The sequence below is a fragment of the Battus philenor genome, unplaced genomic scaffold, assembly GCF_028537555.1.
Source record: "Battus philenor isolate CCGP_79_NKW_IND1 unplaced genomic scaffold, ilBatPhil1.0.hap1 SCAF_16, whole genome shotgun sequence".
NCBI lineage: Eukaryota > Metazoa > Arthropoda > Insecta > Lepidoptera > Papilionidae > Battus > Battus philenor.
In genome coordinates this window covers 9,018,358-9,036,235 of record NW_027181678.1, presented here as the reverse complement: position 1 = coordinate 9,036,235, position 17,878 = coordinate 9,018,358, and the positions used below count along the sequence as shown (strand labels likewise).

At 31.4% G+C, this 17,878-nt stretch overlaps 1 protein-coding gene across 3 annotated transcripts in view; it reads left to right on the top strand.

The window, feature by feature from the left end:
* The window catches only part of Gbs-76A (Glycogen binding subunit 76A), a 51,598-nt gene that overhangs the window by 11,635 nt on the left and 22,085 nt on the right, over nucleotides 1-17,878 (top strand). The window contains exon 1 of one of the 3 annotated variants that reach the window (XM_068762175.1): nucleotides 1,818-1,941. The exons of 1 other annotated variant lie outside the window; for it this stretch is intronic. In XM_068762175.1, coding sequence (XP_068618276.1) covers nucleotides 1,930-1,941 — 12 coding nt within the window. In that variant the 5' untranslated portion in view covers nucleotides 1,818-1,929. Of the gene's footprint in view, nucleotides 1-1,817; nucleotides 1,942-17,136; nucleotides 17,478-17,878 lie in introns of those variants that run through there. One more of the 3 variants, XM_068762172.1, reaches the window with a different exon arrangement.

Below are 17,878 nucleotides of genomic sequence, written 5' to 3'. Positions count from 1 at the left end.
TCGTATTAGGAGTCATTGAACTGTAATAATTATTATTATGATCGTTTCAACCATAGGAAGACCATTGCTAGACATAAGCTACACACTCAGAATTCACATAAGACATGTTTTTTTTTTATTTAAAATCATTTTAAATTTCTTTATTTGTATGCTTTACTTGACTCATAATTCATAATCAACTTTTACAAGCCTTATCATTTTCTACTCCTAAATCTTATTTGCTGATATAACAATCAGCATCACTTTTTTCCGCCATCTTGACATCGACAGTAACCTGCGTCATGCGTATTCTGTCAACTTTATATTTTTAATTATACTATCGTCTAATAAGCATATATCTCAGAGTACAATGGAGAGGACTATGCAGAGAGCTTCGCTGTAAGATCGAGATTTGCAGATGAACCAATGTTGGAGAATTACTCGTCGGAAGTGGCAGTGGGCGGGACACACTTGGACCAACGGCCATTAGAGCTCAAAAGGTTCTTGATTGGCGATAACGGTCCAGTAGGCGCAGCGTGGCCTACCAGTATATGGACCGACAACATAGTCATAGTCGCGGAAAGTCGTTGCATGTGAGCAGTGCAAAAATGGTCATCAGGCTTATGCCTTTGCAAAAAGGCTAAAAAAAGAGGAGAAGAAGATTTCGATAGCTCAGTAATTTCATAAAGACCATTAATTAAAAACATATTTTCATTTATAATTAGATGCACATAAGACAAGCTTATGCTTTGAAATATAACCAGAGTTAGTTTTGTGTAGAGAGCATGGGTTTGTTTACAAGAGCCAGCTTGGGATGCACGTCATTCGGTGTCAGTCAATTTTAGATGCATGTAAACTTTTATATGCGCGTGCCAATTTTTCGTATCCGCCCGCTCGTCGCGCCAACCCCGCGCCACGTCCTGCATTTGCACGGTCCTCTTATTTATAGATTAAGCGTGACATTGTTTTATATGCCGCAAACGAAACGTACTGGTAATTTTCCACAAGAAAGCCATTAAATGATAAAGAAGAAATTGTTGACTATAATTGTGTTTATTTCACTTATAATACGCAACTTAATAAAAATTAATATTTTAACGCGGTTTCCCTTCAATTTCTTATCAAAATGATCACTTTATGCAGGTTGATCGGGAATAGGTTTAAAGATGACAAATTCGTTATATGCATTCTCTAACTACTTAAGCTTTTACACCTATAATCAATCAACCTGCACACATTCGCGTTTAATCACCTCGTAAAATCACACGACGATATTATACATTTACCGTTATACACTAACATGTTAAACACTTGCTAGATAACACTTCAATAGATGAATTATATATTTTTAATATCGCAAGCAATTGTTGTTTTGCGGGGAGAATGTACGAATAGTATTTTTTTAGCTTTAAATATCGTTTACATTTATAAAAAGTGATTGCTTATAGGTGCTATAGCTTTTAATGGTGTATATATGTACGTTAATTTAATTTCCTATCGGAATGCAACTTGTCAATAACTTCTGGCGGTACAAAGTTTGAATACGATATAGATAACGTTATTTTTACTGCTAAACAAAGTTTTCAAGTCTATATTGGATGTAGGTGAGTTCTTTGAGCATTAAATGATATTTTTACTCATTAATGAGATGTTTTGAATGTAATTATAATATTTAACTATAATAATAACATATTTAATGAACTACTAGACATTCTATTACACCTAGTAATTTATGATTGATAATGGATGTTTATCTTGGGCGAGCGCGGCACTCACATCGGCAGCACTTTCTTCGCTAATACTCCGGCTCGGTCAGAGCATCAGTCGGTCTCATCTCGTGTCATGCGTCGCACAGCCAACGGGATCTAAGTGCTCACCGAGACGTTGATAACGTTTGTTCGAATTTCAGTTTGTGCACTGTACTTGATTGTTTAGTGGACTGCTAATGAAATGGATTTAAGGGTAAGTACCCGCCTTTTTTTATTAAATTTAGAACAAGATATTGATGGTCGAGGAAAAAATATTTCAAACCGGTAATTCAAAACAATTTTTACCATTTTATTTATTATAATTTTCTTTCCATTCCTTACTCATTGGAAATTAAATAATTTATTTTAAATGAATACTTAGATACATTTAATGTTAATTTGTTCTTAAAATAATCATTACTCAAGAATTTGCCTCGAATGATAAGACCGACCTCCTATTGTACTTTCTCTCTTATTATAACAATGTTTATTATTTCCGATCTTACGTGTATATTAAAGACAATTAAATAATATTTAAATAAGATTATGTTTTTATAATAAAAATTAAAATTGGCACTTTACTTAACTTTGTTAGTTACCACATTCAAAAATAGAGAAAATTTAATCAAGGATCAATGAAATGGTAGTCTATTAAATATTCTTTCGTGAATACTGTTTGGAATTGAATTTCATATTTTCCGTGTATTAATAATATTAACGAATGAAGACAGTTTAGTTACATATTAACCGTTATTTAATAGTCTGTTTGGTATCCACACTCCCGCCAATCTATATAGGACGTTTATTTATTGAGCTGATTTATTACTGCTATCGGAATATTCCTTTTGCTCGCACATATATTTTTATACTCTTATACCGATAAATAAAATGAATTATAGTAAACGAAACATGTTTGTTATTTTAGTTGGTAGAGATGATAAATAGTTGGAGTAATTTCGGAGACGAAAGTCGTGATTTCAAATCTTTGAATTACATGAACTCAAAGCTTGTTTCTAGCTTCACGTTCAAATGATTTAAGTTGTGTTTATTACTATTACACGTATTAAAATCTAATATGTGGAATTGTAAAGAAAATTAATTAACTACGATAATTTAAAGTCGTTATTGTAATTAATTAGTGTGGACGTAACTGTAAAGCTGTTTTTCTTGAGATATTTTCCGTATAGAGAATAGATATGTTAATACTGAAACATACCAGTATTTTCTTGTTGAGGTCAGTATTGCCTAATATAACAAATATTTAACATAATCTGTTACAACGAACTACTTAAACGTAGCTAAAATTTCTATACTTCAAGATCGAAATAAATCAATAACTATTAGAAAGTACTATTACTAGGTAGTATTATTAAAGTACTTGCTTTTGTGTGTTTTTGTTTACCACCGTAATATTCTTGGTAACTTTTGCTATCTTTATATTAAGAGATAGTCACACAAACGAGTTTAGTTCATCTGTTCCTATCAGGAGAAGAGAAAACTGTTCATTTCATTTATAGGGCTCTAGTATTGTCATACTTTATTAATAAATATGTACATAAGTTTATTTTAATTATATGATATAAGCAGTGAAGAAATTTTATTACAACAAATAATATTTATGTATCGATACGGATGTTTATGTTTTATGTGTTTATTTGCGTTTTTATCTATATTGCATGTTATAGTATCTTGTTTTAAACATAATACTATTCTTGTATCATATGATTGATTAATGATATATTCAGTAAACATTTAGTTTAAAATTATGATTCATAATAATCCCATTTTTTTGTTTATGTATTTATCACTCAGAGAATATAAGTGAGTAGAGACTATTTTTGGAATCTATTAATCCGCCCTTAATCACATTTTTATTTAGTCAAAAAATAGTGTGAATTATTAATAAAAACGGTTTTTTTTATTGTTATTTGCCTTTTGATGTCTTGTGTGCCAACAATAGAGATATAATAGGACTTACACTTTGTTTTTAATGACTGGTTATTAACGTTATACTATTACCTATTAAAATTATAAAATTATCATGTGTCAATTTGTTGCTTGTCGTTCTAGTCTATCATTATATGATTTTGCTCAGAAAAATGTTTGCAATATTTAAAAATTTACTTTTATGTCTAGAGCAAGTACCTCAGTTATCAATTAATGGTACACTGATATTACATTTATCATAAATCATTATATTTTGTTTCTTGGAGTTTTGATGTGGTTTGATTGGTAGAAGTTAGAAGTTAGAATAGTAATAATTTTTTTATACTGGCAAGGCGGCCTTTTCATAAAAAGTGACACGCACTGGTGCAATCCAATAGGAATCACAACGTTTTTGTTCACCGACTTAAGAAAAAGGTTGGTGAATCCATATTCTCTAACTACAGCGTCTTTCAAACTGAACACAGTAATAATTGAGTATTACGATGTATAAGTGGCCCACCTCGTACCCACTAAGAAAGACTCTTGTTAAGGAAACCACCTGTGTTTCAAAACGTGAGTAGAGACTTCAGGAAAGCGATATAATTTCTAATACGAAGGAATAATATCACATTGCTTACTGCAAGCTCTGTTTAATAAAAATGCAAGTATAGTTTTTTTAAGATCATTTAAATTCGTACTACATAAGTCGTGTTTTCTGAATTGATTTTATTTTTAATGAATTACTATCAGTTATAATTGAATGCATTGTGTAGACGAATGTTTTGAATGAACAAAAGTAACCGACATCGTCAGGCGAATTGTCAATTTGTAATGTCAGTGAGCGGGCCACATAGCGAGCAGAACCCGCTAGGGCGTTAAGGTTCTGGTTTTACTGGAAATCTACGGGGGTAGGCCTGTACCTGCCTATGTAGCGGTGGATGTGTTACAGCTAAAATGATAACGATGAACTACAAATGCTTTCTTATTGACAATAAAAAATGTTACTGATTTTACCCATAGGTTATCACAGAACGTTGAAAAATGGTACATAGCTAATTAAACGTCTTGGAAAAGTTGATTGACCATAATTGTATATTGTGGATTTATTTAAAAAGTCGACCGTCTATCTCTTTATGCATATAACGCTCATTACGAACGCAGCCGGATTTAATTACCTCATTTTACAGAGGTTGCACTCTTCTTGGTGATAGCCTCTATGTGGTAAGCAATGGTCCATATAAAGTATGTATATATTTGAATATAATTAAACCAACGACTGGATCACTTTGTGTCTACGGGAGGGGCTGCTTTGCATTTAATAGAAACTATCGAAGCTGAACCTAATTCGATGGACAGCGATTCTCAAAGTTTATAAATTTTTCCCTTTTTTAATTTTTTTTTATCTATTTTAAGTAGATAATAGGCAAAATTAAAAAATGCTCGCGTAAATTATTAGGAATAAACCAATATTTATTTTTATGGTGAAAATGCATATATGTATATAGCTTTTTTACATCAAGCAGATGAAGAGCTTGTTCTAATGTGTAATTTTATAGGACTTAGGTTAGTTTGTAGTTTGATAGGAGCAAAGTTAGCGAGATTTCTAAATCATTAACACGGTTGATGTTAATGATTTTGAAATCTTGTTTCTCATAGAAACTAGCATAACTTGGAGGCACAGATTTTTTTAAATTCATAGCATGAGGAAACAACCCTTCATTATGAGTGAAACGATTTCTTTATTATTATATGAAAATACGCTTTATTTTTTCACATAAGTGTTTTAATGTTTTTAAACTAAAAATGTAAATAGTAGAAAAATACTTCAAAAAAATGTTCACGGCCGACTTACAAAAAAATGACGTAATTATCATTACTATACTAGTATATAATATATTGTATGATAATGAGTCTGGCCATAAATATTGTAATATATAAAAATAACCAAAAAACTTTTGAGTTTTGCATCTGTCATTTTTATATGATTGTTCATTGTGTATTTTAATTTTCGCGCTAATATATTGTAAAACATTTTGTGATATAACATTAGTTTGTAACAGAAAAATATCTAATCGAAGCAGTAAGGGTAAGAATTTGAAGAAATCCTGCCCGAAAACAAAACATTTTATCTCGGGAGATGAAAATAGCATCTAGAACCATTTTGCATATTTTAAAAGATAATTTAGAACTTGCAGCATATAAGAGACGCACTGGTCTTAATTGATAAATTAAAAAAGTATAAGATGGTAAAATGAAAACAACTACTTAAACGGTACACCAAGAGAGGTCACAGAAAAGTATTGTTTACGAATGTCCTTAAAAACAACATGCTTAATAACCAACAATGATCCTTTCAGCAAAACTCGACTCCGGGTTGTAGAGCTTGATCCACCCCATCATGGTTAGAAACAAATGTTCCGGACTTCACTGCTGCTGAACACTGGCCGTCATCTAGTCCTGATATTAATCCACTGCTTAACGGTTTATGGTCAGTTTTAGAGAGTAAGGCTTGTTCTAAATGCCATGATAATTTAGAGTCCCTAAAACATTCCATACGATTAGCAGTAAAGGATTTTTCTATAGAAAGAGAGCGTGCTGGTATTGATTTAAGGAACAACGATTAAACAACTGCAGTTTATGAAACCAATGGAGATCACATCATGGTTTTATATTAATATATTTAACTAACACACTGTAATAGTAATAAATTTTAAGTACAATAAAAATGTTTTTTTTTTGTTACAATATTTATGGGAAGTTAAATATATACATGTATATGTCTATTTTGCGTACATAATTTTCCCTTCTATTTAAGTATGTGTTTATCCCAAATTAAATTATAAATATAATTAGGTACATAAAGTAAATAATATTTTATACATGTTGTATTCCTTCCTTTTTATGTCCATATATTCACCTACCGGCTCTTCACCAGCTTGAGTAGACTGGTAGAGATTGTCTATAAGGTATGACTTCCACCATTACAAAATGTATGTATGAAGTGATATGTATAAAGATTTGTCGAGCTCAATAAAGTAATATAAGGTATAAACGGAATCATCTCGTGTTTTGTTTTCTTTGTCCTTTATTACTTATTTTGAGTCAAAAAACTATCTCCTGAATACTATCTCATAGTATAAGTTTCATAGATGAATGAAAATAATATTAAAACTATTGCGTGCGTTCTATAAATGTGTTATTAAAATATGCGTGTTGTAATGTCATGCATTGTTTTGCAGTCCCTTTAAATTATAGTCCGATACATGAACCGTGAAGGTATGAATGAAATGTTGTTTTGTCTGATGCAGTCACGGTGTTTGCCCGTCGCGCTGCGCTGCGTCATGCTCTTGTGGGTGGGTCATACTTTGACGTTATACAATACGAACTTATTTCGATGGTTAACACGCAATTTACCTTTATAGACATTCCGCATTTAGATCGTAGTACTGAAGGTTTATTGGATAAATTGCAGCAGATCTTTGCGTATTTCTGAGGCTCTGGTAGTATAAATATTATAAATAGAAAAAAATATTACTAAATAATAACAAAAGATTTTTGTTTAGTATTTTTTATATGGTGTGCAGGTATTTTTATCTCTTAAACGTTACTCTATATCACTTATGATGACACTGGATACACCCGTTTCCCACCGTTCCTTTTGAAAATCTATGGGTGAGGCTTTTCCAATAGTGGACGTCGTATGGTTTAAATTATGATGATGGTGACGTATCGACTTCTTTATTATGTCAAAGATAAAGTTTAAATTGTTTTACTACATGAGATTACTACAGTAATTTAGAATCATCTGCTTAAAATTAAGTTTAAGCTAGTTCTTTACTCGCGTTATCCAATATTTTAAAGTTTTGTAGAAATTTAAATTTGGTGACGGAGTTGTTTTGGCAATTAAGACATTTACATAATTTAAAGAATGTAATTGATTTGGCAGAACAGAAAATGCGTGATACGTATTGCAGAAACAATCCACGCTATTTTCCGCCAGTGTCGTTGAAGGTCACGATGCGCGCCCTGTTACGTATAACATAACAAGCTCGTTGACCGGTGCGACGCTTCGCAAAATTCATTCGAATTTAATTTAGTGATATTGTTTAGGCGCAATATAAGCTTGCAGCTCTAGAAGTTTAACAATCAAGTGCTTCCAAGTATCTTTTTATTTGGTTATGATACGATATGGAGTAATTTTTAGAATTTATTGATGTTGCTTAATATTCTGATTATTAAATGGTTATTTAAAGAATAATAATTACCAATTAACTTTTTAAATTAGATTAAGTAATGTAGAGGAATACATTTGTTGTTGATCTGATTTTTATTTTCATAAATCATGCATCTTTTTTAAGTTAACCTAGTGGATGTGTGGTTGTCTCTCACTAAAATTACCAATAGTCCTGTAATTTACTTTCTTTCGATTTCCTATATATTTTTTGGTAATATTTTAAATTGTTGTAATATATTTGACAATCCTTAAAATAAAAATTTAATTATTTCAGCCGGTAGTTAAGCTTACATTTTAGTATGATGCACTTATGTATTTATTCGAAAAATACTATTTGGAGTATTAAAAGGAAAGTCAATTGCGCTTTGTGCAGGATCGCAACTCTTTAACTTGGACTTAAAATGTGGGTTGTGTATTTTAAACGCTGTTTTCGATTTGAGAACATTCGAGTAAAGAGTTTACTCTTAACTCATTTACTGGAAACGCAGTCGTGTATCCTCTGGTTATGAGAACATAATTTTTTTTTATTCTATAGCTACTGGATTTCTACGATGAATTTGTTAACCATTATATTTATTGTGTGTTCCTCTTAATATTCTTTTGGTATATTTCGTAGTAGTTATACTGTCTGTAGCATATGCCCAGCAGTGTATGTGTATATTTTTGGTTGAAAAGATGCCGATGGTGATGTTATTATACTTATGTTACATATTCATTAATATTTTTTTATAATTTATATAACGTGAAGTGTTCTCATTAAGGCTAAGAATTAGACCTGCTTTTTTCTAGCAGTGCTATCTAGGTATTTAAAAAATGAAGCTAGTTTATGTAACACCGCGTTTGTGTCAGCCAGTTTGACATGTGTCTTATCGCAGATGGTGCGTCTTATTAACCCAGAAGCATCACTTGTTATAACGCTATTTATTTCGCAATACAATAATATTTGTGTACATCCTATACCTATTTAGTCTCTTGAAAATATAAAATTACTGTTAGATTCATAAGTTACAATGTATTCCAGAAAACATCATCATTATGTCAACCGATAGATGACCACTGCACTCTTCTTTCTCTAGGATCACCCCGATGAACGATCTTGCGCTGCCTGCATCCAGTGACTTCCCATGACCTTGACTATGTCGACGATTCACCTGGTAGTCTATTCACGTTGTGCCTACCAAATCGTAGTCGACAACTCCAGAACCTTTCGGCGCTTCAGACGAGAAAATCTCCGACCTTGATTCTTTTGCGGATCTTCTCACATCTGTTTCAATCTCACAGCTAAGCTCTGAGCATAGCTCTTTCCATAGCTCTCTAGAAGATCTTGAGCTCTCTTATAAGACTCATCGTAAATTAAGCAAATTAATCATTTAATTCTATTACATTGTACACACAAGTACCAAATTGTAAACTAGCCTAGATATTATACTTCAAAAAATCTATTTCGTTCTAACATACTCACATATACATGATTTGTATACAAGGAGTTGGCACTCGAGAACGTGTTATAATTAAAAGTTGTACAACGTTACGTAAACGCTTTTTAAAATATTTTACGTGCTTCATTGTGATAGTGATACCGTTTTTAGAATTAACATGAGTATTAACATATTGTTAATTATTAAGCAGACGAAAAAGCTATGTCATTTCTCCTTCTTTGTTATATTCATTAATTAAATTTGACAATTCACCGGGCTCGAATCTCTTTACTACTGTTTATAATCTAGGTAATGGTATGTAGTTTCATATAAAGATTGCTTTTTGTAATCTGGATTTGGCTAGAAGAAAGTCTTTTGCGGATGCCGTCGATTAACAAATGATGTAGTATGTTTAATATGTTATATTAATGCATAGATTATAATGTATATTACGTGATGTAGGCAGAAACATGCGTTACAAATGTATATTAGACAAAACTATTTCGGTAGCTATCGATTCGGCTGGTGGCCAAAGCGCAAATGTTATATTTACGAGACCAGCGGACGTACGTAAAACTTTTTATGGTGTGTCCGTTTAAAAGCATTAACAGTCATGTGATTCTTATGACTGGCGAAATTCGAGTCATAAAAAAGCTAATTTTTTTTACATCCTTTAAAATTACGTTATTACATATAGTTAATAGCCAATGTTATATAAAATAGATTAAAAAAAAAACGAAAATTTCCAACCATAAGCATATTTTTTTTTCTTTTCACTTCTCTTACCTTATCTTAGTTGATTGGTTATTGGAATTCGGTCTTTGTGCCTGTGGACGCAACTCGACAATTACAATAAATACTAAAAAGTAAGTTGTAAGCTACATGCGTTCTATAATAAATTTTAAAGTAGTAATAAAAAGCTACATAAATGCATGCTTCTATTTTTATAAATCCAAGTCCCGACAGACAATGAAGTTATTGGCCAGTATTGTAAAAGAATTCCAATAGGCAAAATAAATTATTGTGATACATTTTGGACTGATCATTCTATTTTTTGATTAAAAATTAAGTATTTAAATTAATTTTGCGATTGATAAATACGAACCGATGCTGCTGTTAAACGACAATATGAATTAGCAATGTGTAAACTATCAAACACGCAGTTTCAATAGCCATCATAATTTTTCGAAGTTGCTGCCGAATTTCCTAATTTTTTTTTTATAAGAACTGTAGACCAACACTTAAGATGAAAAAGATAAATGATCTCAGACTCAAGGTATGGGCGTGACCAAGTGAAATAAGAGAAACATTTATGTACTATACAGAGGGTAACACAAATGATGGATCAGACATGGCCTTGAGGTGTATCAATACCTCTCCATTTCTTTCCTATGCATGTTCCATTTTTAATGATTTCGGGGATATCTGAGAGTTTGTGATTTTTTTTCAAAACGTCCGATTCCTTCAGAGAACTTTGTGAGAATATAACAAACTGTTATGAGTTGCTTTATAATTTATTTCCTACAATAAATATTTGCAGTTTTGTGACGGAATAATTTCTTTTTAATCGCGCAATCGTCTACCGTAAAATGTCCATCGCAAGTTCATGGTCATTATTTAATCGTTATCACATGTTTTCCGACAAAATTAATTGATAATTTGGGAATGTCATAGATAATCTATAACTACTGGATTTAGTTAATTTATAAGCGTAAACAGTTATTATCAGTTTCACCATGAAGCGTACTGTTAAATTGAATTTTTATTTAAAAATATTGTTTTTGTAAACATATAATTAAGAATTTCGGTAAAAAATAAAAAGTTCTTAGTGACAGATATTGAGTAACTGTTTTATAATAATAAGCCATTATTAGCATTTTTTGGATATTTCGTGCGACCGCAAATCGTGAGAAGGTACCAGGGTCACATAAAACGTCGATGACATCGTTTATCGGCGCGACCTGAGATTACATTGCCTGATCGTGGCCCATAAGTCGCGGCGTGGCGGCCCTAGCCCGGGGACATGTGCCCGCTTTGTTCCAAGTGGTCCGACATGTTCCTATAATGTTCTGTTTAATTTTGAACCATTATTTTATTTATTTTAAATATATTGTCTCTTTTCGACATTATTCTTCATCTTTTAACTTCACTATTCTCTGTTCGTTGAGATTATGTTAGTATTAAAACTCAGCACTATACCTGTTTTATTTATATAACTACATCGTGAATTAAAAGGTATTAAATATTAAATTCGTTTATATGAATCGTTCCACAACAATTTGAATGAGAACGCAGGTAAAGCAGTCTCTAAGAAATTTGGGTTGCATAGTGAAGAGACAGCGATACAAGCTTGCTTCTACACAAGATTAAAAGACATAGCTGATGTAATATTTGTAGTTTGTGTTATAATTACTAAGAGGGTGCAATTCGATTCACCAGATGAACAGTTCCATTGATTCTCAAGTTTAAAATAAGACAAACAAAAGTGACAAGTTGATCCTTGATGATGTTTTGGCAGTCTTTTGGCGTTAGTGGCGGCAGTGTTACTTTTTGTTATAAAATAAAGGCGACTAAACAGCGAAGCTATTTTTATTTCCATTCAGATTACACCGAGCTAAGCAGAGAAATCTCCTGAAGCTCTTCAGTACAGTCGTCCTTAATATTATAGAGCCAAACCACCAATTTTCAATAGAAGATTTTGTGCAAGTAAATTTTTATTAATGATTAAAATAATTTATAACATATCGAAGCTGCTATTTTAATGTTGTTTTTAAATTTTGCTATTGATATGAAAAAGGAATATTCTAATTGCACATTAAAAGAATCATTAAATATAATTAGACGATTGAATGAAATAAATGGAGATCATAATGTTTTGATGTGAGAAAACCTTGATTAATTATATACCTTTTCTGAAACATTCTGTTTCAAATAGCGTTTACCTGTTTCTGAAAGCGATAATATGCACTTTTATCTATTAGGGATGTCGTAAATGAGTGATTGCATTGCAAGGGTTTGCAGAAACTATATTAAAAGTATAATTAAAATTTGAAAGATATTAAGAAGGAATTTATGTGGTGACCTATTAACAACTATAAATAGCCGAATTACATAACCGATACATTATTTAAAGTATTTATTGAACAAGTTATTACGCATTTACAGATTAAATCTCTTTCATGAAAAGTTTATAAATATCTACGGTGGATCAGCTATAGGTATAAAAGCATTAAATTGCTGTCAATTAATGTATAATATCAAAAATGATTGGTTTCAAAGAAAATAAATAACGCTATAATTATATAGTAAAAGAGCGTATTCAAAATTCGGTTTACCTCATACTTATTAAAATTAATTATTATTCACTATCTATCCTTGCAAACTTTGTACTAACAGAACTTATTGGCTTGAGCCTGATTGGCCATTGATCACTATGTACAGGGATTGTATGTGTGTAAAAGCTGTAAAGCTGACAATGCATTCACTCGTTTAAAACTTTTACACATATTGGTAAAAGGCGTTTCTTGATCTTGAGCACCTGGAGAGAAAAATTATATGTCATGCGTTAAAAGATTTAAAAAAAATTATTCAACACAACGATCGGACCACATACGATGCGATTGAGCACAATCTGCATATTGAATCGGGTAGCGTACGTGATATTCTTCATAAGAACATTTGGATAAGACAGATTATTTCGATTACTTTTGATCAGCGGGCGCTTCATAGAGACTATTGGACCAACTTTTGAATCATTATATTAACAGCTAATATGGCATCGTTTGATATCTTTTTGTTTTCTAAAATTAAACAACCAGCACAAGGGTATACAATTTTAGACGACAGAAGATGTGTTGCGAGAGAAAGTCCCTCAGGAAGTACATTAACAATGGTTAAAACGCATGCAACTTTATAAAGATGGTGGAGAGTTCTTTAAAAATATTTAAAAACATATGACCTACTAAAAAAATGGTGAAATTGAAGTATGTAGAGGCTCGAGTCGAGGCTTCCAAGGGAGCCCCCGAGCTTTGATACCTTTAAAGAAGTGTGAAGCTAAGTGCCCTCACCTCTCGCACCCGTAGAATCTGCGAATGTTATGTGGGCAGCAAAGCAAGTCAGGTTAGAAAAAAAACCCATTTCCCGGATATAACAAATGATAAAAATCTTGTAACATTAAATGACACAATAATCCATTTATAATTAGAATGATATTGGTATAAGTTGATATATTGCGTATAGGTATATGCACATGCTAAACTAAAATATAGACGGAAGTCGTTGGTAACAATTCCAGTAGTGCTCAAGTCGGTGGTTTCAAATAACTGTTGATTATAATAGATAGATGAAGGTGTCCGTACCAGGGCGCTATAAGGGACCGGTTTCGGGCGACTAGCGCATTCCAAAACCACTGTTTATTCCTTGCTCTTAGGTTAGCTAACACACCAGCTGTCATTGGATTTCAGTGACAATTTGCATTGCGTGTTTGTAATACACACGCAAGACACGTTTTCCGCGAAAACGTTATACAAAGAGCAATATTTTAGTCGATTTATTTAACAGTCAGACAGATGATAGCTCACTTACAATTCATTTTATCGTGCTCGAGGCATTTTGTAGAGTAAAACAAGCGCAGCGTCTGATAATTGTAGTCATTATAGATACAAGAATGTTATGCGTTGTGATTATTTCTAGAAAAACATAAAAGAATAAACATTTTCATATACTTTTAATGAGTTTTGATAATAAGTTTATTTATTTACGATTTTTATTAAACGGTATTATGTAAATGAATATATAAAAAGGTTTAAATTATGTTATTTTTTAACGAATCGAAGTAATAATATCGTTTAACATGTATTTTTTTTATTTAATGTGGTTGCAATAATTTCGAGATCATATCTGGTGTTGTGCAATTACGGTCTGGTATATATTATTACCGCTAAGATATCGTCGGGCGCCTGATGGAGTTTATTTCTGGTACACGGAGATATTACTTGAGCCTGTATCGGTGCAAAGCTTAATGCAAAAGTAGCGAGCGTGCCCTGTCTATATCTATATCTATATTTATCTGGATAATCTAAATCAAATCTCTCTATCTTTAGTAGACTTGTCAACCAATAATTCGCCTTGTTAAGTTAGGTAAGGATTATTTGACGTATTGTCCACGCGGTCGTGATTAATTACGTTTCATAGATCATTTAAATCTCTTTCCGTTAATACAAGATCGGTTTCTGTTAATATAGGTTGATGTAGGATTGCTTAAGAGAACTCGTGTCTCAGCTTCAAATTAAGCTCATTTATTCATAAAATATTAAGTACCGTTGGAAATGTGTACAGGATGATTGGTTATAAGCTTTAAAGTGATGAATGTATAGCTCATTTGATGCAAATTAATTTATGGTACACCCTATCCAAAAATCGATGATTTAAGAAACAATAAATAACGTAATGATATTACAGCAAAAAAAGCGTTTTCAAGATTCGTATTACTAAATATTTAAATTAATTATTGCTTACCATCTTTCCCTGCAGACTTTATGCTGCCAGTTATTGGCATGTTGCATTCCAATAGAAAAAATAAATGTATAACTTATTTCTAAGACATCACGTTATATGGGGAAATATTGCCGTATAAACAATCATCTTGTATACAAACCTAAACCATGCTATGATGTAATAATATAGTTAACCATTTGAATTTCGTCTTTTATGTTAAAAATTGTTTTAATTCTTATTATTTGATTGTACCTTTCAACTCACTAACTTACATTGCTTCACAGCTACGTATGGATTTAATTAATGAAAATCTTTTGTAGATATTCTAAAGCTCTATTGATATTGAGTCCATGAATTGATCATGATTTTAATAACTTCAGATATTTTTTTCTTAAACTACTTGAAATTGCTAAAGCAATGTATTTTTTTATATAAAGGTGTTTTTTTTAATTTCTATGTATGCGACTTGTTTGTCTACAATGTTCTAAGCTATTATTTATATTACGTTTTATATACCTATCTTTACTGTTACCCCTTTGAATTGTAACAAAACTTTTTGTTAACTCTTTACGAAGCCAATTACAGAAAAAGTGGATTTTCTATTGTATACAATAAATTATTGTTTTTACCTATAATTATCTGTTCAGTGACAAATTTTGTGACAATTTTCAACCCGTCGTTTGGAGCACTGCATTTACGCACCCTGGAAGGTGCCATTTATCATTATGAGATCATCTGAACGAATGTGGAATTGAATAAATTTATACAATTCTTGAATCATTCCAATGTGGCCCTAATGCAGTTGTCGTAAGATGAAAAGTTGCTTTTACATTATTTATTGAACGTATGCGTGTATTGTTCTCGCTTTAGTAGTCCCTAATCTGGGACCCTTTACGATAAAAAGTTATGCTTCTATTTTCGGAATAGTGTCCTTTCGGCATCGATAAACGATGGAATAGAGATTGGTTTTGATTTTTGTAACTAATCATGGTTTTAAATTTTAGAAGGCCAAAAATAAAAATATCATGTTATATAAACAGATACAAAGTATCACTTTTATTTTAACAATAAATGTAAAAAAAACAGTCGTCGCATTATAACTGGGAGTACATATCGGGTAGAGTACATGCGTATTATATAAAATAAAGAATCGAGCCTTGAGATTTTAATGTTTATTATTGTTGAAAGCTTAAACTGCGTTTATATAATGTAGTAGAAAAACAGTGGCCCACGGAGAATGATAACTCTTGCAACGATTACATGAATGTTTATTCTACACACTTTGAATTGAATCGAAAAGTTTCTTAGATTGAGGTTAACGAGAAAGTGCGCTTCATAGATTTCGCTTGTAGTAGAAAACTATGGTGGTTAGCGATGTGACATTAATATTCCGTTATTATATATAATTATGACTAAATTAAAAGGGTCACAGTTACATCATATATTTAACAAGATGTCACTTTGGTGAATTAGAAGTTCAAAAATTTTATTGGTAATCATTCTCTAATAATTTACCTTAATTGAATGTTTAAATGTTTGCTATAATATATAAAGTAAATAAACCAAAATAAACATACTTATTCCACATTTAAAAAAAGTTTATGTATTTTTTGCATTAAAGTACAACTATCTTTGGATTATTATTTCTGTTTACTAGTTTTATCAGTTTTAACATTATGGAAGGTTCCTAATTCCGCTTTCTAATGTCTCTGTTTATTATGACAAATGAAAGTAATTTACATCCACTATCTATACATAAATTCAATTAGACTTATTTACAATGACTTAATTACAGTTTATGCATCTTTGTCTTTTCACTATCATCAATGTTTCTTTTTCATATTTCTATCTATAAAAAATATAAGGCATTTTAATTTATCTCTTCTTATACTTACTAACATAAATATTATGCTCAAATTAAGGGAGTTTTTAATGAAATATTAAAAAAATAATCGAAAATTTTAAAATTGAAGAACGGCAGGAGAAAATACTTTTATTAATTTTTAATTCCTTATTATTGGTTAAAGAATTTAACATATTTCTTTTAAGTAATATAATTATTATTTATCCGTCAGGGTTATTCATATGAGCCGGTTATAACGCATGGCGGCGGAGGCAGTCTCGAGGGCACCGCCGCATCACAAGTGATATGCGTGCAAGGCACGCAGCTCAAGCGTGCCTCTATTTCTGTTTACTTTGTTTTTGTAATTGTGAACATTACCTATCAACTTAATCGATATTATGTTACCGTTTATAATTATGTAAACAGAGCTTAATGAGGCAAAACGTGATGATTAATTTTTACTAATTTGTCTATGGGCAGTGCCGTTGCGCCGGCGCTAGTTTACTGTCATTCGCGTTCCGCGTCGTCACGGAGTGCTCGTGTGCGACATATTATTCGTCGGTCAGAATTCTTCACTTACCCTCGATATATCGACTGACCTGCCGCGGAACATCGGATATTTTTATTTCAACACGCGATCGTCGTGTGACAGTTATCGTTAGTGGATGCGTTGTACTAATAATGAATATAATCAATGAGTAAATATAATTTGTAACACTTCGGTCTGGATGTGGCCGTGATAGATGGATCATAAATGTGAACTAAATAGTGAGTTCAACTCCCCGAACATTAAAATGTCGCTGGAACATCAAATGCCGGTCCTGATGAAAGAGGTAAAATTATATGTGTATATTACAACGTACTACAAGCTAACCACTTAACGGTAAACACGTTAATAGGGCAAAGTTTTTACTTTTTTTTGTAATCGAATAACTGTTAAAAACATATTTAATATATTGTTGGATCTAAATAAAAAAGTATTTACTTCCCCATTCATGTCATTTTTATGTATTTTATGTTTATGAGTAAAATATACAATAAACAAAACATTCTTAAAGTATTTATTACCCGATATTGATAAAAGGTTTAAACATGTTCATTTGCTATTTAATCAAGGAAATAAGATGTTTATAGTAATTATTGATATTTAACCTTAAATATCAATAGGTCGTTTTTCTACAATAGTCATGGTGTCAATCTTGTCGGATAACTCTTGCTGTTTTTAAATTTTGTA